The 23831-nt window shown below is 56.4% G+C and overlaps 1 protein-coding gene across 3 annotated transcripts; it reads left to right on the top strand.

Annotated features, from left to right (window-relative positions):
* Nucleotides 1–2913: 2913 nt before the first annotated feature.
* On the top strand, nucleotides 2914–23601 carry FNBP4 (formin binding protein 4). Of its 3 annotated transcripts, none has more exons than XM_032775858.2 (17): nucleotides 2914–3006; nucleotides 3729–3821; nucleotides 6027–6163; nucleotides 6444–6633; nucleotides 7018–7165; nucleotides 7251–7371; nucleotides 9663–9995; nucleotides 11072–11282; nucleotides 14958–15073; nucleotides 15695–15799; nucleotides 16465–16598; nucleotides 17569–17747; nucleotides 18366–18679; nucleotides 19732–19876; nucleotides 19978–20237; nucleotides 21007–21164; nucleotides 22543–23601. In XM_032775858.2, the coding sequence occupies exons 2-17, from the start codon at nucleotides 3782–3784 to the stop codon at nucleotides 22631–22633; spliced, it is 2682 nt and encodes an 893-aa protein (XP_032631749.1). In that variant the 5' UTR covers nucleotides 2914–3006; nucleotides 3729–3781; the 3' UTR covers nucleotides 22634–23601. The 3 variants fall into 3 exon arrangements, with proteins under 3 accessions (XP_032631749.1, XP_032631748.1, XP_032631750.1); XM_032775857.2 differs by having other exon boundaries at nucleotides 2915–3006; nucleotides 14955–15073; XM_032775859.2 differs by lacking the exons at nucleotides 2914–3006; nucleotides 3729–3821; nucleotides 6027–6163; nucleotides 6444–6633 and adding an exon at nucleotides 6764–6845 and having other exon boundaries at nucleotides 14955–15073.
* The last annotated feature ends 230 nt before the right edge of the window (nucleotides 23602–23831 follow it).

The following is a 23831-nucleotide window of genomic DNA, read 5'->3' as shown; positions in this document are numbered from 1 at the left end:
TGGGGAAGGGAGGCAGGGCTGGGGTGGGGGTGTCTGGGGGAGGGCCCAGGGCAGGAGGGGGTATCCCACAGAGGTCAGGGGGTGTATAGGGAGGCAGCGTTGGGGGGTATCTGGGGAAGGGAGGCAGGGCTGCGATGGGTTGTCCGAGGAGGATAGGACTGGGGTGGAGGTGTCAGGGAGAGAGGCCCAGGGCAGGATGGGGTATCCGAGAGGGGCCAGGGGGTGTATATGGAGGTAGGGTTGGGGGGGTATCTGGGGAAGGGAGGCAGGCCTGCGATGGGTTGTCCAAAGGGGGTAGGGCCAGGGTGGGGGTCCCAGAGGCGTGGGGGGTGATGCCCTGGGTGTGTTTGTCCCTTCTAGCCTGGAGCTGCCTCCGCGGCAGGGCCTGTCCACCCCTGGTGCCAGTGCTGTGCAGTGTGGGCCCGGCCGGGGTCCTACCTGATGCCGTATCTGTCCTGATCACTCAGGGATGGCTGGCCCTGGAGGGACAGGACCTGCCCTGCCAGCAGGGCTCAGGGTATGGGGATTGGCGGGGATCACCTCGGGTCCCCTCAGGCTGTCAGTTTGCCCTTAGATGCTGGAAATTCAATCTCGTCCAGCCATCACCAGGGGTTACATGAGGTGTGTGTGGTTTAGTGCTTCATGGCACTGGGGGGCAATGGGTGTTTGGTTAAGTTGGTGCTGTAATGGTTGAAAAAAAAAAAAACGGTTTGGGGAAACTAACTGAAACTGAAGTCCGTAGTTCCCAAAAGAGCTAATAATGTTTGCTATCTGTTACACTGCTGGTAGGAATGGCACCAGAAGGTGATTGTTAGTTGCCCCTGCCCCATGGTTGGGCAAGTTTCTGTACTGCATTCTGTCTCCCGCTGGCAGGGCAGTGGACACAGAGCTGCTGGCTGGATTTCTATGTGTGTATTCTAGCCCTTGCTGGCTGCGATGCAGGGTCTCTGAGCAGTTTGCTAAGTGTGTGTTGTGGCCCTCGCTGACAGGGTGCGGGGTTGCTTGGTGGGTTTCTGTGTGTGTTGTAACTGTCACTGGCAGGGCGGTAGGTATGGGGTCATTAGGTGGGTGTCTACATGTGTATCATAGCCCTCACTGGCAGGGTGATGGACACAGGGCTGCTGATCTCAGCCTGAATAGCGGGGTGCTGCCATACAGTAATGCAGAGTTTCTCAGACTGAAGGTCGGGACCCCTCAGGGGGTTGTGAGGTTATTACATGGGGGGTTGCGAGCTGTCAGCCTCCACCCCAAAGCCTACTTTGCCTCCAGCATTTATAATGGTGTCAAATATATAAAAAGTGTCTTAAATTTATATGGGGGGAGATCGCTCTCTGAGGCTTGCTATGTGAAAGGGGTCACCAGTACAAAAGTTTGAGAACCACTGGTCTAATGGGTCAGGTTATCTCTGGTAGCCTGTTGGTGCATCATATTTATTTAGGGGTTTCTTTATTGAATTGCAGGCCTGCAGGGCTTTTCCTTACGTCCTCACAGCTCTCTGATGCTTTTGTTTATTGTCTGGCCTGTGTCTATCTGCTCAGTATGGGCTGTTTCTGCCTTTCAAAAGTAGGAGTGGAAGCTATTGTGGTGGTTGGTTGTGTTCATCTCTCTCCAGTCGCTCAGTCCCTGTGTCCTTTGCTCCTGCTTTGAGTGACTGGATTCTTCACCTGTTGCAGACATGGCATCTTGGAGTTGCATAGTGGCAGTCATAGTTTGGGAGCAAAGGGTCTGTAGATGGTGGAGGTAGGTGCGGGAAAGGATAGCAGTGATGTTATAATCTGGGGTTTATTCCCTTTTTGTGCTTGGTGTTACTGGCATCTGACCTTGGATGCAGCCTTGCACAGATTTAATTACAGCATGTTCTGCTTTGGAGCAGAAGGCTCAGTCTTGGGTAACAGATTGACTCAGTCGCTCTCAGTGGATGTACCAGTTCTTGGAGAATTGGACACGTGAACAGCTGGGCCAGACTCTGCCCGTCACTGGCAAAGCAGTATCTAGCCCCACCCAGTATTCCCAGGAGACCATTCTGCCATTCTCATGGTGGAGGCTAATATCTTCTCTTGCACTTCACAGTCTCCCTCCCTGCAGACCCCATGGTTTCCCTGACCGAGCCCACTGACAGTCTTCTGCCCCGTTTGCCTTAATAATGTGATAATTTCACCATTGGCAGCCCCAGCTCCTAGTCCCCTCAGTACCCAGTTGGTGCGTCGCTGGAATGCCTGTCGTATCTGGCAGAAGGGAAGCAAAGATCCTTGTCCAGCTGTGCAGTGGGCCACCCTGCCAGTTTCCTGAATCTCAGGTTCTAAAACGGGTGGGCAAACTTTTTGGCCTGGGGGCCACATCGGGGTATGGAAATTGTGTGGCGGGCCATGAATGCTCACAAAATTGGGGATAGGTGTGCAGGAGGGGGTGAGGGCCCTGCTGGGGGTGTGGGCTCTGGGGTGGGACCAGAAATGAGGAGTTCAGTCTGTGGAAGGGTGCTCTGGGCTAGGACCGAGGAGTTTGGAGGGCAGGGCTGGGGCAGCACACAGCTGTCTGGCCACGCCTCCTTGTACTCCATAGGAGCCTGATGGGGGGGTCATACTGGCTACTTCCTGGGAGCTGCACGGAGTGGGGTAAGTCCCAGACCCCGCTCCCCAGCTGGAGCAAACCCCCAAACCTGTTCCCTAGCGGGAGCTGAGAACCAGATTAAATGGTCTCATGGGCTGAATGTGGCTGACGGGCTGTAGTTTGCCCACTCCTGTTCTAAAAGAAGCTTTGAGAGGAAAATAAAGATCTTAAAATACAGTTGTTAAAACGAATTCTGTGCCAATGGCCTCCATGCGTTCAGCGCAGTGACGCAAAGGACCGAGTGCAGAGCTTGAGGCCTGGGCTTCCTGCCTGGTTTGGGCAGGAGCCAGGAATCAGTGGCACAGCATTCTGGGAGTTTCCATGGTGGAGGCGGTGCTCAGAGCTCCTGCACAGCAGTAGTCTGGTCTCAGCTAAACCTGGGGGCTTCCTGTATAGCAGGTGACTGAGCAGAATGGTCTCTGGGGAATTTCCTTGGAGAGATTAGCAGCTGAGCAGTGGTAGTGCTGGAGCTGCTCAGGGGCAGAGGATGGGGAGGCTGCTGTGCTATCTGCCCCTAGAACAGCCTGCAGCTTCTTAGCTCCACCTGGGGCATGGTCTGTCCCTTTTCCTGCTTTAGGTCATGCCCACAGCTGGCCGTGTCGTGCACCTGCTCTGCCTCCACTTCCCTCCTTAAGACCTGCTGCCTACAAGGAATCGGCCGGCCCACGAGTCTTGGAGAGAGCTGATTTTTATTTATGAAAGAGAAAACTTGGCAGTGAGTCTGAGCTGCTCGGTTGTGCACACGGCCCGTTGCTGCCATGCGTAGCTGCTGTTTTTTTTCATTACTCTCCTCCTCCCTCCCCTCTGCTTGGTACGGTCACTTGAGTCATGTGAGGTTCGGTTGTAATCGTTTCGGGGCTGGGGCTGTGCTGTCTGGGTGGTACCCCAGGACTGTGAGCAGAGTCTGCGGGGGCCTCCCCAGGACAAGTTGGTGTGCCCATCCCAGGGGAGCGTATGGAGCTGCTGTTTGTGGTGTGGGAGATGTATTCCCCCCCCCCCCCCCCGGTGCTTACTGAGAAACCAGAGTAGGGAGTTCCCCTCTCCAGCTTCCTTTGGTGGCAGAGGCTCTTCCCTGGATGCGGGCTACTGAAGTGACTGTCACTTTTCCTTCCTTCGCCCAGATGAACTCGAGGTGGCTGGGGAGGTTCCCAGAACAGCTCCAAACCCGCCCCAGATGACTGCACCTGCTGGACCGGCAGCTGTCAAGCCAACAGGTAGGTGGGACATTTCTCCTCCCTTCGCTCTCCCTAGGTTTTACCTCAGTCTGCGGTTACTAAGGGCAAGCAGCCAAATCTGCATCTGGCTGGGGCCGGACGCTCTAAGCGCAACGTGTTGTCGTTGGAAGGCAGCTGGCAAAGGCAGACATGGCGCTTGGGCCCTGGTCCATTTGTGTGTGAAGGAGGCGTTACTGGATCATTCAAAGCAAACGCCTCTTGCTTGTGCGTTGCCTTGGAAGGCTCAGGGATGTCGGGTCTTGTTTTCCGGTTTGCACTGAAGGATTTCACAGATGACTCAGCAGATTGTGATCTTCCTCAGCTCTAATTGATGATGTGGAGGTGTTGAGTCTTTAGCCAGATATTTGTTCCAACTCTTTGGCTTTGTTTTGGTCACTCAGAGTCTCATCCCACCTCAATCAGGATATATCTATGCTTAAAATGGCACTGCAGTGTAGACATTAACTACAGTTGTTGGGGCGGGGGGCAGGGAGATTGGTTTCCCATCACCATAGTTAATCCACCTCCTCGAGAGGTGGTAGCTAGGTCAGTGGAAAAACTCTTCCATTGTCCTAACTCTGCTTACACCAGGAATTAGGTCAGTACAGATATGTCTCGGGGTGTGAATTTTTCTCACCCCTGAGACATAACCTTTACTGATATACAATCCTTGTGCAGACCAGGCCTCAGTTAGTGTCAAACCTGCTAGTCCTCCGTAGACTCTTCTGTCTAGCTGGTTTTTCCAGGGACCTGGACTTGTAACATGAAGAGCAAGTGGAAGAAACTCTTCAGGCCCCTCGTTAGTGACCATTATGAAACAAAACAAGGGGCAGATACAATTGTTTCCTCTCCCCCTCCCCCCCCCCGTGCTCACCTGTAGGGCCCATCAGGGAGCCGGCTTTTGGAATTTGTGCGCATCATTGAGCTAAACACCTCAGGCTGGAATCCGGAGCTATGTGCTCTGATGACACCTGAGGGAATGGCTCCATCTCAGTGGAAAAGTTGCTGGCAGAGAGCTTTTTTCATTTACAGCAGTCCCATGCTTATGGCCTGATTTAGCTCACTGAGTTCCAGCAACCTGTGGAGCGTTAAATCTGTTTCAGATTTATTCAGTAGTTAAATAGTTGAAAAGCCTACAACTCTGGGATAGGCAACTGGCTTTCCTGATTTGTAATGCTGCTCACAACAATCATCTTGATAAGCTTTAAATTGTACAGTGCTGGCGCATTCTGGACTGCCCTGAATAAGTACTTAGGAGGGCGTTCCCGGTGACCTTTCAGTCTCCAAAGCAGAGGTCTGGTAGGGATGTGTGGGACCCGCATGGCAGATTCAGGATAGCAGGTTTCTAGCCTCCATGGTTGCAAAGTTGCATCTTGTTTTAAATGAGATTGTAAGCCCTTTGGGGCAGGGACCATGTCTTCGGTGTGTCTGTACCACAGTATGAGTAATGATCATCATCTCAGAGGAGCAGGCTGTGTCGATGGTTCAGTGATGCTTCCTACTTACCTTGGGATTGTTGCCTCTCATAGACTTTAAGGTCAGAAGGGACCACCAATATGATCATCTAGTCTGACCTCCTGCACAAAGCAGGCCCAGAATCCTACCCATCCACTTCTATAACAAACCCCTAACCTATGTCTGAGTTACTGAAGTCTTCAAATCGTGGTTTGAAAACTTCAAGCTGCAGAGAATCCACCAGCAAGTGACCCATGCCCCACGCTGCAGAGGAAGGCGAAAAACCTCCAGGGCCCCTGCCAATCTGCCCCGGAGGAAAATTCCTTCCCGACCCCAAATATGGCAATCAGCTAAACCCTGAGCATGTGAGCAAGACTCACCAGCCAGCACTCAGGAAAGAATTCTCCGCAGTAACTCAGATCCCATCCCATCACAGACCACTGGGCATACTTACCTGCTGATAATCAAGAGATTGCATGGTGTGAGAGGTGAGAACTGGCAAGAGAGCTGTAGCTTGGAAGCAGGGTATGTGTGGTGTTCAGTTGCCCAAAACCAGTGAGCTCTTTCTGCTCTCTTCTGCATCCCCAGAACAACTGCGTGTGTGTTGTGTGGCGTTCTGAGTTTGCTCAGCCAATCCTGACAGGTGACTGTTTCACAGATTGCATTTGAAATATTTTCTCTGTCCTCTGCTCTAAACCCAGGCAGCCGAGGGCGGAGGGAAACTCTCACTGGTAACTCTCCTCTGCCTAGGTGGCTTATGTTTGCTCGGTGCATACGCAGACAGTGATGAGGAGGAGGGAGAGGCACCTGAGAAATCAGTGCTGTCCGCAGATGCAAATGGCAGCAGTTCAACAGACATTGACAGCACGCTGGCAAACTTCCTGGCGGTGAGTAGCAAACCTGCCCTCGGTCTCAGGCAGGGCTCTGGGGTCACCACCTTCTGACAACCTGAGCTGTGCTTGTGGAGAAAAGTGGGCAAACGTGCTTTTGCTGGGGTGGAAGGCAGGGGGGTGGAGGATGAAGCTGGTGGGCGGGGGCAAGGTTCCAGGGCTGCTGAGTTTGAAGGACTCGCTTGGGGTAGCAACTGTTCTCTGTGCGTAGGGGAATATGCTGATTGCCCCAAATCTGGGGCTTCAATTAATTTGTAAATGTTTTGTGCTTTCAAAGGAGATTGATGCCATTACAGCTCCGCCCCAGCCTGCTGGATCCACTGGTGCCTCTGCCGCGCCCCCGCCGACTCCGCCGCGCCCAGAGCCCAAGGAGTCTGCATCGAGCCATCCCTCTGCTACGGCGAATGGGACAGGCTCTGCCCAGCCGGCGCAGTGGCAGTATGACACCCAGTGCTCGTTGGCAGGAGGTGAGCTCTGTTGCCGGGTTCGTCTGCCCCAGGGCGTGCAGGCAGCCATTCCAGCCGGGTCGCTGGGGGGGGCCTTCATCCCTGGCAGCACGCCAGCCCCCGTGTCCCTTTCATTGCCTGGAAACAGCCGCGTTCTCTCTAGCTGTGATGTCAGAAGATGAATGTTGTGCTGTAGCCCCAAGAATGAAACACTTAGTGGCCGACACACACAGGTTTGTGTCTTCCAAGGGCTATTGGTGAGTGGCTGGCGCGTGGGGTGAGTGCAGGGACAGACGGTGGGGTCCCTGTCTCCTGAGGCACATGGAAAGGGCCATGGTGCCTCGCGGCGGGTGGTGGGCCTAGGGGCATCCTGCTCACTCACAGCCTTTGATTTTCTTCCCTCAGTGGGTGTGGAGATGGGAGACTGGCAGGAGGTCTGGGATGAGAACACTGGCTGCTACTATTACTGGAACACGCGGACCAACGAGGTGACCTGGGAGCTGCCGCAGTACCTTGCCACCCAGGTCCAGGGGCTGCAGCGCTATCAGCCCAGGTGAGGACCGGTCACCTTTGGAGCATGGGGGCGTGGCGCGGCCTGTTGGTATGTGCCCGTCACAGCCTCTGCTTTCCCTCCCCAGCTCTGTGGCAGGTGTCGATGGGAGTTTCCTGGTGGCTGCAGACCTCTACCCTCAGGAGAAAGGGGTTGCTGTTGCTAGCATTAGCCGTGGGACCGTCCTCCCCAAGCGAGAGGTGAAGAAGGTCAGTGGGAGTCACCCCTTTCCTCGTTCCTGCAGAACATCTCAACGAGACGCGCTCTCACGCTGCAGGCTGGCCTTACCCTGGCCTCCTAGGGAACAGAGGGGCCAGGAAGGAGCTGGAGAGCCCAGAGGAGCCTCAGCTAGCCAGAGTTTGGACAGCTGGGCATCTCTGAGGACAGGCTCTGCACCCCCACCTCCCTGGGTGGAAAGTCCCCCTGGGTGGAAAGTGGTGGAATGCGTGCTCCAAGTGCCATTCTGCCTAGGAGTGGCCTCGATGGGTTCTGTGTTCACTTGGTGCTCCTCTTACCCCTGCAGAAGGGCAGCTCAGCATGCCAGCTGGGCGTTCTCTGCTCTGGTATGGGCACCTGCTGGAGGGGCCTGGGGGTGTAGGAGTGAAAACTGGATTGGGTGGAGGGGCTGTTCAGGCTCCGAAGCAAGGGCTATCTTGCTGGATGGATCCTGCAGTACTGAGCACGTTGCCAGCACTGGGAACTTCTGCTTCACCTGGGCGCGGATTCCCTCTGTGGGGCTGGCACAGTGCAGCAGTGGGCAGTATGTGGCACCTGGCTAGCAACGCGGAGAGACTCCCTCTTCCTTTGCCGGAGCTGCGTTGAGTCAGCAAGGCTATTGGGAGCCACGTGGGCGGCCTTTGCTCTGCACACACCCTGAGAGCTGCCCCGGTGACTACGACGATGCCAGGCCAAGGAGTCACTTTGAGGGGAGGAGGTCAGGGTTTGTTGTGCCGGATCGGACGGGCAAAGCCTAGGAGCCTCCGCTTTGATGAAGGTGCAAGGAGCCCTGCACGAGGCAGTGATGGGCCAATCTGCCCACAGAGACAGCGTCCTCCAATAACTGGAGGCTGGTTGTTGCCCTTCAGAGAAACCCTTGCTCCTCTTTCCAACCCTCCCAGACTCTTGGCCTGACAGGTAGTTTGTGGCACTGGGTGTCCCAGGCTGATCATGCAGAGAAGCATGTATTCTCTTTCTGAGTGCGCTGCCCGGGGGACTCTTTGACTGTGCCCCTGGTTTTGTGGCTGGGAAGTGTTCCGTCTGCACTGTCTCCCCGTATAACATCCCTGGTGGGAGGCGGAGTTTGGAGGAAGACAGGCTTGCTGTTTTATGGAGAAGTTCAGGGAGGGCATGCCGTGCCTAGGGGGCCACGTAGAGTATCTGGCTGCATGGTAAGAGAATAAAAACTACTGGCCATCTTCTAGTGCCCCTCTGGATCAATTCTTTCCCCAGGAGGCCTGTGTTCAGTTCTGGGTCCCCCACCTCATGAAGGAGACGGGTCAGAGGCAGGCGATGAGAGTGATCAGAGGCTGGAAAAACATCCGTGGGAAGGGTCTGCAAAGGCTGCAGCTGTCCAGCTTAGAGAGGATATTGTGGGGAGTGAGGAAGAGGAGGAGGGCCAGACGCTTCCAGTAGCCCCTTCTCCCAGGCTGCACTCAAGAGTCCCTGGCTAAGAGGAAGTCTCCGTACACCACGCCCCATTGATGTTTGGGTCTTGCAGGCCCGCAGCACACCCCGGAAGCCAGCAACGCCCAGGGTCTCAGAAGGGATCGGCCATAATTCTGGGTTTTTGCTGTGTGGGATGCAGCGGGTTGTGATGCAGTAGGAACTGTCTGCATGGGGGATGGGAAAGCAGGGGATGACTTTAGGTGAGGGACAGTACCTGAGCCAGGAATCGGGGTAGGGGAAGTCGACACCTTTACCTGGGAAGCTGGACTAAGGAAGAGAGCCTGCTGGAAAGGTTTTTGGTTTCAGTTTTGGGCTGGCTGGGAAGAGGCAGGGAACCCCAAGTCTGGGGTCTAAGATCCTTGCCCCCCAGAGGGACCTGGCTGAGGGGTCCTGGTTGTACCTACAAGCCCTGCTTGGGACCATGTTCCTGTCGTCTAATAAACTTTGTTTTACTGCCTGTCTGAGAGTCATGGTGAACTGCAGGAAATGGGGAGTGCAGGGCCCTGACTCCCCCACACTCCGTGACAACGGTTACCTGGCACAGACCGCACAGGGCTAGGGAGATTCTTTCCCTAGAGGCTCATTACTCCGGAATTATCCACTGCAGGGTTGTTGCACCTTCCTCCTAAGCCCCTGGCACTGGCTGGTATTGGAGGCTGGAGACTGGCTGTTCCTGGATTGCTGCAAATCACTGGCTGTTAAAAGGCCCTCATGGCAGGGATTTCTACAGAGGAGTCTTGTTCCTCCCTCTGCTGCTGTCTGAGAGTCCCTCGGGCTGTCAGGCTGCGGCAATTCTGGAGCTGGGGAGAGCCCGTAACTCTTGTCTGTCCTGCAGGAGGTGAATGAAGGTGTCCAGGCCCTCTCGAGCAGTGAAGAGGAGAAGAAGGGGGTGGCGGCATCCCTGCTGGCTCCGCTGGTCCCTGAGGTGGTGAAGGAGGAAGAGGAGCGCTGGAGGAGGAAGGTGATCTGTAAGGAGGAGGTGGAGCCGGTGCTAGCGGAGGAGATGGTTGCAGGGGAAACATCGGTGGCTGCTGATGAGCAGGACCCTTGCAGGGATGCTCTGGAAGACCCTTCCCAGGAGGGTCTGTGCAGCGTGGTGCAGTCAGGGGAGAGCAGCGAGGAGGAGCAGGATACTCTGGAGTTGGAGATGGTGTTGGAGAGGAAGAAGGTAAGTGGCAGCTGGGGGAAAAGGGGGCAGGTGGTGCTGGGCTGCTGTTGGAGGGAACCCCTGTGTCATTAACAGTCCAGGCTGGCCGAGAGAAAACCTAGTCGCAATTGCCACTCAGCCCCTGTGTGGTCTCTGCCAGGGACTAAGTGGGGATTTAGGGGCTGCCCCCCATCACCTATGGGGCAGTGTGTCCAGGAAGACACCACACAGGACGCTCCTCCCTCCGGCAGAATGACCCCAATGCCATGTCTACACTGCAGGCGCTATGGTGCTGCTGCAGCTGTGCCGCTGTAGTGTGGATGCATTGTACAGCAATGGAAGGGGTTTTTCCATTACTGGAGGAACTCTTTCCCCCACCCAGCAGTGGTAGCTAGGTCATCGGAAGCGTTGTTCTGCTGACCTTGTCGCATCTACACCCGGGGGTAGGTTGGCATACCCACAGCGCTTAGGGGGCAGGTGATTTTCACACCTCTGGCCACTGTAGCTAGGTTGATCTCATTTTGAAGTGTAGTTCTGTGCTCCCGTGCGGCAGGAAGCAGGACTGGAATCTCAGGGAGCAGCATTGGCCTGAGCATTTCATGTAGAAATCCAGGGGTAGGTGATTCGTGAGCCCCTGTCTGTTTAGCTGACACTATTTTCAATTCCCCAGTCGGAGAGAATTGCCAATGGATGGAAAGCTCTGAAAAGAGTCTCTCTGGGAAAAGGGATTGGTCTCCAACCCCGGGGTTGATCTCAGGGTTCCCATTATTACCACCCCCCTTTGCCAAGGGCACGCTTGTGCCAGGCTGATGTGACATCCGCCAGTGGGGCTCATGACAACCTAGGCTAGTGGTTCCTAGACTTTTCACCAGGGCAACCCACCAACTGCACCTTGTCTGTTTTTTGGTGACCCACTGGGCCTGGCTTCCTTCTCTGGCCATGGTGACCTGGTTGCAGCCCCACTCAGGTTTGGCCTGGCCATCCTCTGTCATGAGGTCACCTCCTTGCGTGTCAGCAGGGTGCAGCTCTTCCTGAGGTTTTGCCCTCCTCCCCTCCCCTCCCCTTCTGTGAGTGCTCACCCTCTGGTCTTGTGGCAGGCGGAGCTGCGAGCCTTGGAGGAGGGAGATGGCAGTGTCTCGGGTTCCAGCCCGCTGTCAGACGGGAGCCAGTCAGCATCTCTTGACACAGCGCCCAAGCCGGCCTCCATGCAAGGGAAGTGGAAGCTTTTTGTTGGGGTTGCCAGCCCAGAGTCCACCAGCCGCAGCTGTAGCAAGGCTGGCCGAGAGACTCCAGAAATCAAGGAAGCAGGTAATTTGAGAGACGCCTCCTGGACCAAGGCCCTTGCTTCCCAGCCAGTGACTGCAGGGAGACCTGCACCCTCATACACCGAGTCGCAGTGTTCAGCGCAGGCTCCTCCTTCATATCGCAGGAGCTGCTGGCTCGAGGGTTTGTCTGGAGGGGGCAGGGCACGGGCTGAGCTCTTTCCTCTCCCTGTAGCCCAGCAGTGGTAATGCTTGGGTTATTAGCAGTGAATGTCTTCTTGGGGGGCTCTGCGTAGGCCCTCTATGGGGAGGAGCACTCCTGGCACTTCGAGCCCAGAGCCCTGCAAATCTGGAGATAACTGTTTCATATCCACGGATGCGGATATTTGTGGACCACTTTTGCAGCCCGCGGATCAGGTGCGGATACAAATTTTGTATTTGCACTGGGCTCTGCTCTCGGAGCACACAGGGTGATGGGAGCAGTTCAGAACTGGCTCTTGGGATGGAGGTTGTCTTCGCTGTATCAGTTCGTAGAGCTGGATGGTTGTGAAGGGTCTGCACTGAGCTCTGATCAGCACTAGCCATACAGGGTTCGCACTGCACCTCAGAGCCTGGCAGCTGTGGACGGCCTTGCCACCAAGCGTCTGTTCCTGATGGTGCTTGGGGGTATGTCCCATCTGCCTCCAGCAGTCCTGTGGGGTGCTTCAATGCTCTGTCCTGTGTGATGGGTCTAAGGCCTCTGGAAAAAATCTGGGGGCTATGGGATCATCAGCATATGTATCAAACCTGCTGTCTGTCCCACCTCTGAACGGGGTGGGCTGCTTTCCTGCTGTCTGGCTGGGATTCTAACTTCTTCCTGGGCAATTTGGCCTTGATTTCTGCAGAGCCCCTTTTCTGTCACAGAGACCGCCGGCTTCACAGCTCCCAGCATGCTGGGCAGCTGCACCCCAGCTCGGCCCCCATGGCCCCTGCCATGGACAGCTACAGCCAGTGGATCTTGGCCCTCCTCTCCTCCCCACCCCCAGTAACGGACAGCGGCTCCCCACAGATTGTTGTTGTCCTTGCCCCCCCCACCCACTGGCACCTGTCATGGGCAGCTGCACCCCACGGATCAGGCCTCTGGTTTGTGCCCCACTGATTGGGCCACCAATTCCCTACGAGGCCTCTAAGGACTTTTGGCTTCAGGTCCAGAGCGCCCTTACGGATCCTCTCAATGTAGCTGACAAGGTCTTTGTGGCAGGGACAGTCTGTTACTCTGAATGTACAGTGTCTAGCCAGGGGTCCCATGATCTCAGCTGGTTCCTAGGCCTTACCATAATGACTAAGGGAAGTACGAGCACTGTCCAGGGTTGTCCTTCTATCCTGTGGCAGAACAGCACGTGCATTCTGTGCGTTCTCTCACTGACTGGCTGGGCCTCCCTCCCCCACCGCCACCCCCCTGGTCAGTCCGACGCTGCCTCCCAAGCCATGGAAGGGCGGAGAGCTGTTCTAGAGGGTCTGGGGACCACCTTCTACAATAGAGGATAAATGTCCTATTGGCTGGGTCTAGGGACACAAGGCAGTGGAGGAAAGCAGAGCCATTGGCTGCTGTGGGGCCTTCACATGGAGTGAGGTGAGAGGGGATTGGAGTAGGAGGGTCTCAGGCTCATGGTGGAATGAGATGGGCCGACGGAGGAGAGTTTGTGGCTGACTGTGCACTAGAGCAGTCCTTGTCAGGCCTCCGCTCATTGCCTTGGCTTGAGAGCACGTTCCATGAGGGCCCAGGGGACTCCCAGATCCCCACACTCGGACCCTCAGCTCTGATGGTCATAGCTGGAAAAACCCTTGTTGCCTAGAGACTAAGGCCCTGGACGGGAGCAGAGACGGCTCCTTGGGCAGTGAGGAAGCTGCAAGCTCTGTATTCAGGGGACAGGACTCCGTGTCCATTCTTTGTAGGTAAACAGGGTTGCACCAAAGCACAGACCTGATTGGTGTTCTCAATTTCTCCTCTGAATGGAAACAACCCTGCAGGGGCCTGAGCGTTGCTGAACAGCTCAGGCCAGGGAGGCTTCGTAGTGCCAACTGAGATTGTGCAATAGCTGAGCCACGGGTTTGTCCAGCCCCAGAAACAGCCCTTCTCCCTTCCTAAGGGGAGTGGCCCCTCCTCTAGCTGCCTGGCCCTGCTGGTGGGGAAGGTTAGGGCTGCGTGGTGCTGTAAAGCCATCCTAGGGTGAGAAAAGGTTCCGGCCGTGCCATCCTAAGAGGTGGCTGGTGTCTGTATTTCACAAACACCCAAAAGCTCCAGTCAGTATCCGGCCGTGTGACTGGTGCTACACAAACAGAGTAAGAGACAGATTAGAGGTGATTTGACTGGGATTTCGTTCTCTCTTTGGGGGTGTCCCTGCTCTCTTCGCTGCCTGGGCTGGAGGGTTCCTCGGGCAGGTCTCGCACTCTGAAGGAAGGAAGTTGGGATTGAATCTTTAATGGCAGTGCCCTTTCCCCATTAATTAGTCACCGGAGTTAAACTCCTGTTGACGAACTGGAAGGGCTGCGTGAGGTTTGCCTTCTGGCTTGGTGAACGTGGTACGTCTACCCAACAAAAAAACATGCTCTGTGAGTCTCATCCCGGGTCAATGACTCAGGCTGTCACTATAGGGCTAAAAACAACTGTGTAGACATTCCTGCTCAGGCTGAACCTGGCCACAGGGTAGGGTCCCGGAGGCCGGCCTTCAGCGTCTATGGGAATGTCTGCACAGCTGTTCTTGGCGCCGTAGCGTGAGCCCAAGTCATCAGCCCAGAGTCTGAGGCTCGCTGCCACCATGGGTTTGCTTGTTGGGTCGACGCACCCTTAGGGATTTTGGGAGCTTTGTCTGCCTGGCTGCAGTGGGCCAGGTGCAGGGCTGTGGGTGGGACGTGTACCGGGAGCTCAGCTCCATATGACTCCTGCAAAGGCGTCCTTTATTCCTGATTAATCGGTGACTGCAGTGAAATAGGTGTGAACTAGCTTCCTGGCTGTCTTAGGCTGGGCCTGCACTACAGGGTTAGGTCGATGTAACCTGCCTCGTGTGAACCTAGCTGTGGAAGTGTCTTCACTTAAATTTGGCTCCCGCCGACGTTAGTGCCTCTCTATGCCGATTTAGTAACACCACCGCTCCGAGCGTGCTGAGTCACGGTCAATGTGACTAGGTCAACGCAGCATCAGTGTAGATACTGCATTGCTTCCATTGACTGTACCTGGCTTTCAGGAGCTGTCCACAGTGCCACACACCAACAACACAATCAGTACAAGCATTCCTGGTGAGGATGCGCACCACCAACACAAGGAGCCAAGTATGCACTCACATGCAATTTAACGGTAATTGTGTTCCGATGCAAGTTAGTTTGATATAGTTTATAGTGTAGACATGGACTTAGTTTTCTGGCCTAGGCAGGACCTGGATTCTTAATAGGAAAAGAGCCCTACTTTGCAAATGATAAAGGAACAGACGAGGGTGCCATCTACTGCTCCTCTTCAAATGCGAGGATTAAATCTCTGCCTGTTCCCAGTCCCTTCTGAGGCCAGAGTCTGCCCGGGAAGCCCAGGCCAGACCTGAACTTTTAAAATAGGTCCATATAGGGCCGAGCTTTTTGAATTGACTCCCTCCCACAGCTGCCTGCTGATGGGGGGGCCATGCAGTGAGTGGCGATTGCGCTGCCCTGTGGGAACAGTTAGGAAGGTCTCGTGTTTTCTCTCCCTCAGCAGCAAGTGCAGAAGCAGCTGAGGAGACATCAGACAAAGAGCTGGAGCCAGAGGAGGTCCAGGACAAAGTGAAAGTGCAGGGAGCCCCTAGAGCAGAAGAGGAGGAGCAGGACCTAAAGGTGAGTGGGCAGCAGGGGAAGGAAGAATTTGGTATTGACTAGTGTTTGGGTCACAACTGCGTCTCTGTCTGGGGGGGAGCAGGGTGACGCTGGATTCCCTCCCATCCTCTTGAGGGATCCATGTCAGGGTTGGAGGATGGCCCTGGAGCCCTCCTTTGGGTGGCCCTCTGGCCTCGGCCCCAGGTGGAAGTGGGAATTTGGAGGTTTGGGGACAACAGTGGAGCTGGGTTTGGGGTATGAGAGTGTTGCTTGTCTCTCTGCTCCTGACAAGCAGTGTAGCGGGTGTGGAGAAGGCAGTGGCTGGGTGGTGGTGGTGGGTTGCCTACCATTCAAGTGTAACTCCTCCAAGTCAGAAATGCAGGAGGCTTCTTAGCTCATCACAGGGCAGGCTTGTTCCTTGTTGGGTAGAATGAAATGGCTCCACTTGCGGAATGCTGGGATTGGGGGAGGCAGGTTCTGAGCCAGGTACTCTGTGCAGCCCATGGGCACCGTCTCACTACCTCCCCCGCCTGCACTTTGCTACTCAGTGGAGCAGGGGCATAGCTGCGTGAGCGCTGGCAGTCCGCCTGCGGGCCGTCTGTGAGCCGATCCTCACCCCTTGTGTGCCCTGTCTCTCGACAGTTTCAGATCGGAGAGCTGGCAAATACCCTGACTAGTAAACTGGAGTTCCTGGGCATCAACAGACAATCCATGTCCAACTTCCACATGCTGCTGTTGCAGACCGAGGTAATGGAAGCCTGTGTGCATCCCCGGGAATCAAACATCCTTCTGTTTCCTGAGTGCTGGAAGCCCCAGGCAGCTAACCGCTGTCCCCCTTCATTGTCTGAGTCCTTCCCCCAGCCCACCTAGACAGGACTGGTCCGTGTCCTTGCCCAACACCATCCATAGGTAGGGTCCTACCAAATTCACGGCCATGAAAAATGCATCATGGACCATGAAATCTTGTCTCCTCCTGTGAAATATGGTCTTGTGTGCTTCTACTCTATACTATACAGATTTAATGGGGGAGACCAGCGTTTCTCAAATTGGGGGTCCCGAACCAAAAGAAGGTTTTTTGAGGGGGATCACAAGGTTGTTATGGGGCGTCCTGATATTGCCTGTGCTGCTTTCAGAGCTGGGTGTCCCAGAGAGCAGAGGCCGCTGGCCAGGCCCCCAGCTCTGAAGGCGGTGCTGCCACCAGCAGCAGTGCAGAAGTAGCAGTGGCAATACCATGCCATGCGTCCCTTACTTCTGCGCTGCTGCCTTCAGAGCTGGGTCAACCCCTACAGTTATACCACCATGACATTTCAAATTTCAATATATCATGAAATTTACAATTTTTAAAATCCTGTGACTGAAATTGACCAAAATGGACCCTGAAGTGTGACAGCTTCTCCGCTTGCTGGCTCTAGACCCGGATTGCAGACTGGCGCGAAGGAGCTCTCAATGGAAACTACCTCAAACGCAAACTGCAAGATGCAGCTGAACAGCTAAAACAGTATGAAATAAACGCCACCCCTAAAGGCTGGTCCTGCCACTGGGACAGGTACGCACTCTTCTCCCCTTTTCACCTTTGACCTTTGACCTCTCAGACATGATTTGTGACCATCACCACCTGACGACGTTGGCGACATCTATCCGGAGACTGAGAGCAGCTGCAGTTAGCGGTGCTGGGCAGGCAGAGAACCTCCGGCACTCACAGAGTTTGGGCCAGCCGCCAAATTGGAGACCAAAAAAATCCCTGTTAAAAAAGTGTTTGGAATGGCTTTGGGTCGGTGATTGGACAGAGCTGGTTTTTACTCTCCCGAGTGTAGCTGCGCTGAGGAGGGCGGGCTCGGGGGGTCGCGCATGCGAGAGCTCTGTGCACTTTACAGGACCTCTGGATCTCTACTCCGGCTAACAGCGCTGACCCTCAGGAGAGCCCCCCTGGCTGCGGATGGGAACCAAGCACAAGATTACTGTCTCCTACTGGCAGGTCAGACCCAAACATTTCTTTTTCTATTTGGCTTTTCTGGATTGTTTGTTCATTGTTTGAAATGTTTGCTCTTTTGTTTTTCAGCTCCCAGAGCCTCTCCCTCTCTCTAGCATTCACTGTATGTTTGACACCAAGAGTATCATGCATGGGACCTCGACAGCCCATGGTGGGAGCAGCCGTCTTGCTTAAATTGGGCTGCTCCCTATTTTGTACTCCGGAGGCAGTTCCTAACAGTCCTGTTCCTAGAGAGAGCTCACCCTCCTCCCTCCCGGTGAACATTAGCCTGCTTTCCCAGCCCTTCTCTCTTGGAGGGGAGGGCTTGGGGCTGGATTCACAGAGCCAGCAATGCAAACAGCTTTGAGTGAGCTAGCTCTGACCTCCCGCCTCCCTCCTCAAAGTTGTTTGTTGCCTTTGTGAATGGCAGCCCCAGTAGAAAAGGGGCTTCCCGGTGAGAGCCCAGCGCTGTCGCGGGAAAGGCCCATGTTTGCGTGTCGCTGCAGGGGACGGAACGTAAAGCCGTCTGTTCTTTCTTGTGATCTAGGGACCATAGGCGCTATTTCTATGTTAACGAGCAGACAGGAGAGTCTCAGTGGGAGTTTCCGGATGGCGAGGAGGAAGAGGACGGGCAGGCCCCGGACAATAAAGCTGAAGCTGTTCCCAAACCAGCTCTGAAGGAGAAAGCTGAGTCCGGTGGTGACTCCACAGTGGAGAACTCCACAGGTACTGGGGGCCTGGGCTGTGAGATAGGGGAGGAGGAAGCACTGTGGACTGGCTAGAGGGAGGGTGAGTGTGGCTAGCAGATGGTGGAGAGCTGCTGGTACCAAGGATGGTGCAGTGGTTAGAGCACTGCCACTGGCAAGACCCGGCTTCAGTTCCCTGGATATGCTGTCTGACCATTGGCCAGTCCCTTGCTGTCTGTAACGAGGTGTGAGGGCCAATCTGCAAGGTGATGGGGGGTCCCGATGGTGGTTGATAGGGCCAGAACAAGCTTCTGTGAGCCAGAGAAAGAGAAGAGGGTCCTTCTGCTGCCAGTGAGCGGTGGCTTGACGCGCCACCAGGTTTCGGTTAGCAGAGGAGAGCGGCTGAGCTGTGGACGGAGTTAACCCAGAAGGGAGGCACTGTGCCTGGGGCAGCTGGAGTTGCACTGCCACTCGCTTCCCCAAGAGCCTCAGGGCACGCAGTCTCTCGCCCTATGGCTTGGGCAGTGAGCCTGTGGTGCGCCGTAGCAGGCTATCCCTTGGGAGAGGGGATCAGCACAGCTGAGCAGAAGAATGGGTGGGTTGTGGCAGGCGCAGTTCCAGGGTGCGTTGTCCGGCATGCACCAATGTGTCTCCTCAGGCCCTCTCAGCAAAGAGACCTTCTCCGGCCAAGTTCCTGCCACATCCCTCGTGCCGCTCACTCCATTTTGGACTCTTCTTCAGTCTTCTGTCCCTGTGCTCCAACCCCCTCTGCCTTTGGAGGTGCCTCCGCCTCCCCCACCTCCACCAGAGTCACCGCCACCACCACCACCGCCGCCACCGCCTCCTGGGGAGGACGGAGAGATCCAGGAGGTGGAGATGGAGGATGAGGAAAGCGAAGAACCACCAGCCCCAGGAACAGAAGATGATGCTCCTCTGAAACCGCTTCTCCGCCCAGCTGTCACCAGCAGCCAGGTGAGAGCGGGGAGTGACCGCTGCCCAGGGTGGGCATAGGATCAGGTGTGCTGTGTGACAGGTAGCTTGGCATCACTCGGCTGGGCGTGTTTCCCAGTGGCTCTGCTTTGTATCCTCCTGTGGCAAGCCCCTGTCATCCCATGGGTAAGGGCTAGCTGCCTAGCAACTCTGCATTCCCCCCTCCCAGTCCTGGGAGAGAAGGTTGACACGAATGATATACCCGCTCCAAAAGCCATTGCCAAGGTCCCTCCTGAGATGCGGTGAAAAGGAGCTGGTCCTGGGATGCTGCTCAGCCCTGGATCTTGGGGGGAGCAAAGGTCAAGTTTTAGCGGGCAGAGAAGTCATTGGACGTGCTGTGGTTCTGTGCTGTGAACCGGCGAAGGAGAGCCCGGGGATCAGTGGAGATGCAATGGATAAGGGGCAAAGCATTCCATAGTGAGTTGTCCGGCTCCTTCCTAAGGCCATGCTGCTCTAGAACAGGCTAAACCTCGTATTCTCTGCAGGGGGATTTCACCCTCATGAAATGGTTCCTCTTCCAGGAGTGCAACATGTTTCCCCCACACGAGGCAGAGAATCCATTGGTCTCCTGGGGCAGGGGCATATTAAACCGCAGACCAAAGGCATGCAAGATCCAAGGCCCCTCTGTGCTAGTAGGCCACTCGGCTGCTCTCAGGAGTGGCCGTGCAAGGGACAGGAGGGCTGGGTAGGGGCAGCAGCCGGAGCAGGACCTAGCTGTGCAGGAGCTGCCAATGGTTAGGAATTTGGAGGGGGCAGTGGGTGCCAGCTGCATCAGGATGATGGGGGTCAGTGCGGTCCCCAAGTCAGGTCAGTGCGGCAGCCAACAGAGTGGTGGTCCCCACCCATTGCTGGGTCGCCCAGGCCTAGGCTCAGCACTGCCTGGGGCTGTCTCGAGTGGGCACGTCCTCTTGCCAGAGAAGAGCCCCTGTCCGAGGGACACTGGGTTTGGCTGGCTCAGCAGAGGGGCCATGGAGATGTCTCCTCTGGTAAGGAGTCAGTCCAGCCCCCTGACTGCCCACCCCCTCTGCCTGCAGCGTAACTCTGAAGGCAGCGCCTCCGCTGCCCTCACCACTAAACCACAGAAGAGGAAAGCCGGTGAGATGAGCACAGGGCTGGTGCAGCGAGCAGCGACCATCGGCAGCTGTCCCGTTCTCTACAGCCAGCCTGTCATGGCAGCCAGTGAGTACCAGCCCCAGAGTGGCCTGCCCGAGGCTAGAGCAGTGTCTGTAGCGGGGGCTGCCAGAGATGTACCAACCTCCATTTCTCTGCTGTGTCTGCAGGCCCTCAGCCCATGGGACTGAGTCTCCAACCAAGTTACCTGGGTGTGACTGCGCCAGCCATCATGAGCTATTCGGAGTGTGCCGTGCCCACTGGTCTCGTGGCCACCATGGCACAGCCAGCCCCTGCACGAGGAGCCCTGCCTGCCAAGGGGGCCACGGAGCAGCCGCCTCCCCCTCCGCCGCCACAGCCGCCACCTCCGCCTCCCCCAACCACCAAAGCACCGCCTCCCGAGAAACCTCGCAAGGGGAGGAGGGACAAGGTAGGGGTGGGCTCACTGCTGCCCTGGGCGGGCTGGGCCTGTGGGGAAGCTGTGCCTGCAGGGTGGGTGCAAGCAGTGAGAGAAGAGTCAGGACCTTGTGGCCTTGGGAGACAAGTCGCTTCCCTCTGATTGTCTGTAAAGGGAGGCTGGCTGATGTGTAGAGAACCTTGGAGTCCCTGAGTGAAGGGCTGATGCTGCAGGCAGCTTGCCCCTGTTCCTGGGCGGTGGCTCCCCTAATGTGGGGCAGGTCGGCCCCCGGGAGTGCGTGGAGCCAGCGCTGGGCTAGCAGGGCTTGCTGCTAGTCAGCACTGAAGTGACTGAGGGAAGCTCATTCTCTCACAGGCAGTAGCTAGACACACAGCTTCCCCAGAGTTCTTGGGGCTCCTCCAGCATGAAGGGAGGACTGTGTCCCTGTCCCTGACTGCGACTGTAGGTGCTACTGTAATACACCTAAGAAATAATGTCCATCCCCTAGCACAGCAGGGCCCTGACCTGCGATTTGCAGGCACTACGGTAAGATAGTAGTGTGTGGCAGGGCTTGTGCGCACCCCTGACTCTCGCTGATCGTTCTCCCCGCCAGCCACTGGAGCAGAGTAACGTGCCCCCCTGCAAGCGTTGGCCATCGTTCCCCACACACTCTGCCTCCATCCTTGTGGCTGGGTCCATGTCGCCTTCCTCCCTCCTCCCCTGGCTCTGTGGGGGAGGGGCGCTCCTCTGTGCCCACAGTGCCACCTGCGTGGTCCCAACCCTTCCCCTTCTTCGTGTGCAGGGCAAGAAGGGGAAAGCGAAGATGCCGTCTCTGGTGAAGAAGTGGCAGAGTATCCAGCGGGAGCTGGATGAGGAAGAGAACTCCAGCTCTAGCGAGGAGGACCGGGAACTCACCTCTCAGAAGCGCATCGAGGAGTGGAAGCAGCAGCAGCTAGTGAGGTATGCGGGGGGGAGGGGCTGGGGGTGACCGGGAGGGGCCAGGTGGGCCTGGAGCCTGCTCCTCGGGAGCCCTCTGCACCTGCTCGTAATCCAGTCCCTGCTACACCCCCCAGCCAGCCCCCCGCCCCAGGTGGCAGTGTCAGCAGAGGGGTCCGAGGAGGGAGTCTTCGTCCCCTCAGAGCCAGCTTCCCCAGGACAGGGCAGCATGGCTGTGCTGTGCTGCCTCTGGGGTTCTTGCCGCCTTTCTCTGTGCCACAGTCCCCAGGAGAGCCTCTCGCTGGCCCGGCCTCTCAGTTGCCGTTATTGTGGGCGTGGTTCTTTTCCTGTGGCTATCCCCATAGCACTCCCCCTCGCATCAGCCTGCCCGTGCGAGCAGTGCTCTCGACCCGGGTGACTGCCCCGTTCATTGGAAATCTAGCTCCTCTAGCAGATCCCCCTTTGCCAGGCCAGGCCAGCGGAGAGCCCACTGCCTTCGGCCCCTCCTCTCGGGGACAGCACTGCCTTGCTGGGCCACTTACCCCATGTTGTGCCGAGCTGGAGTTCTCCGCCAGTCACAGCGCGGCGGATGACTCATGATGTCACCTGCTTAACCGCAGCCCTCAGCTCCCCTTCCAGCGTGTAGGGCCAGCTGTCCCATAGCCCCAAGCTGGGCAGGGTCCTTGGCCAGCACCTTTGGGCTCGCAGTATAAAGCAATGGGGCCTAGGAAGCACGAAGGCAGGGTGAGAGGGCATGAGGAGGGAGAAGACCCTGCTGGATTTGCAGCCTGCAGGCACCCTGAAGTGAGCTGGGTGGTACAGGCTAAGTCCCTCCCACTGCTGCATTTACAAAACTCCCATGAGTCGAGTTTCATGGCCACTCCAGCTCCTCCCCTGGGGTCTTTCCAGTGGCTGCCTGAGCCTGAACGCCCCATTCTGAAGATGTGTATAAGAAACTTCTCCCCTCTGCCCATCCCGGTGAGGGGGGCAGGGGTATGTGTGGAGAGGGGAGGGAGGGGAAGCTGGATCCTCCCATCAGATCTGGGACTGGGGAAGCCTGACCTGTCATGCATTGAGTGAGAGGGGTGAGGATTCCCAGCAGCAAGGGGACAGCGCTTGACTGAATCCTTCCCAGCCCCAGAACTGCTCCCTGGCACAGCACCTCCTAGTGGCCCCAGGAGATCTTAGGCATATGGCCAGTGTCCTGCTGACATACTCCTGATGCTCTCTGGAGGGTTGATTTGGCCATTCTGCGTCAGAGGCAGCTCTGTGAACTTTGTATTGTGTGCACGTCCCCTCTGCGCGGAGCGCACCCTACCCCCTGCCAGGGGCAGATCAGGCCCCTGAGGGTGGGCTGCACAAGCTCTGCCTGGAGGCTCTGAGGTGCCCTTTGTCCCCACAGTGGCATGGCGGAGAGGAACGCCAATTTCGAGGCCCTGCCGGAAGACTGGCGAGCGCGGCTCAAGCGGAGGAAAACCACTTCGAGCACATGAGGCATCGGCACTGTTTGTTTTTTGTTTTTGGTTTTTTTTACCACATGTACAGTTTAGGGCCTCTGACAGATACAACTGTTAATAAATTGTAACTGTTTGGGGCATCCCGTTTCAGTTGAATGGGCTGATGCAGCGATCCCTAGACTGGGACCTGGCAGGGTGGGAGCTGGGATGTGAAAGGCTTGTTAGGTAATGGGCAGCCTTGACTGGCCTTGTGCTCGGCGTTCAGCTCCTCCTGGCACAGCGGGGGTGTGCTGGGCGTGAATTGTCCGTTTTGGGTTGGGCTCTGGCAGTGACGGCACCAGGTGGACCTGCCCCCTGCACCACGCTTGGCCTGGCTGGTGGAGCCGAGCTCAGAACCCTGCTCTTCCCCTTGCGCTTTAAGGAGAAGGCGGCTTTTCCTTGGCTTTCAGACCTCGCTCTCTCGGACGCCTCCTGGCGTTGCCATTCCCAGCATCTCTGGCCCGAAGGTGCGGCAGCTTTGTCCCGTTCCGAGTAGGAACCCGCGCGTGCACTTCCTCCGTCAGAGCCAGCCAGTGGCCCAGACGAGCCCTTCACTCGATTCCAGGGCTGTCTGTGCAGGCCTTAGTGCAGAGAGTAAACAAGTCCGCATTGCCTGGACCTTTGGTTGGCCCTTGGACATGTTTGCGGGCCAGCTGAGAGGTGGTGGGAGGCCATGTGTCAGGAGCCACTCGCAGAAAACCATTGTTGTTTGCTCTCTAGTTCTGCCCTGTTCTAGGCCTCACCTCCTTTTGCTCCCCATTAGTCCCCTGATTTCAGCGAAAGTAGCTTTTGTCCCTGTTAAGCGCCCCCCCCACCCCCCCTTCTTTGGCTCAGAATCAGGTAAAAGTCACTTTCTTCCCACAGAAGGGAAGGCAGCGCGGGTTTCCAGCCGTTTGTATTTCTCCAGTTTTTGGCTTTGTAAATTTGTACATAAACATGAATAAAATCCCTTTTTATACTTCAAACCTGTGTGTCCTTGTACTTCGGCGTGGGGTGGAGAGTGCACTTGGGTGCAGGGCAGTGCCTGCAAATCGGGCTGGGTGGGGACATGGTGGAGCTACGTTCTGGGTGACTCAAGCTCCTCCAGCCACCACCTCTGCCAGCTCACCAGCAAAGGGGGATCTGTCCGACTTGAATAGGCAGGTGCTCTTGGTCCATGGGTGCACTGAAGCAATTGATACTGGCTCAGCCATGC

Source organism: Chelonoidis abingdonii, chromosome 4, assembly GCF_003597395.2.
Source record: "Chelonoidis abingdonii isolate Lonesome George chromosome 4, CheloAbing_2.0, whole genome shotgun sequence".
Taxonomy (NCBI): Eukaryota; Metazoa; Chordata; order Testudines; family Testudinidae; genus Chelonoidis; species Chelonoidis abingdonii.
The sequence above is the reverse complement of the archived record's forward strand: the minus strand, read 5'-3'. Positions and strand labels throughout refer to the sequence as shown.

What these genes read in the sequence shown, in the direction of transcription:
- FNBP4 (XM_032775857.2), top strand. Translation starts at nt 3,782, where the DNA reads ATGACTGCACCTGCTGGACCGGCAGCTGTCAAGCCAACAG. An exon ending in GGCAGCTGTCAAGCCAACAG is followed by an intron (nt 3,822 to 6,026) that starts GTAGGTGGGACA and finishes TCCTCTGCCTAG; the next exon opens with GTGGCTTATGTTTGCTCGGT. An exon ending in CACAGTGGAGAACTCCACAG is followed by an intron (nt 17,748 to 18,365) that starts GTACTGGGGGCC and finishes GTGTCTCCTCAG; the next exon opens with GCCCTCTCAGCAAAGAGACC.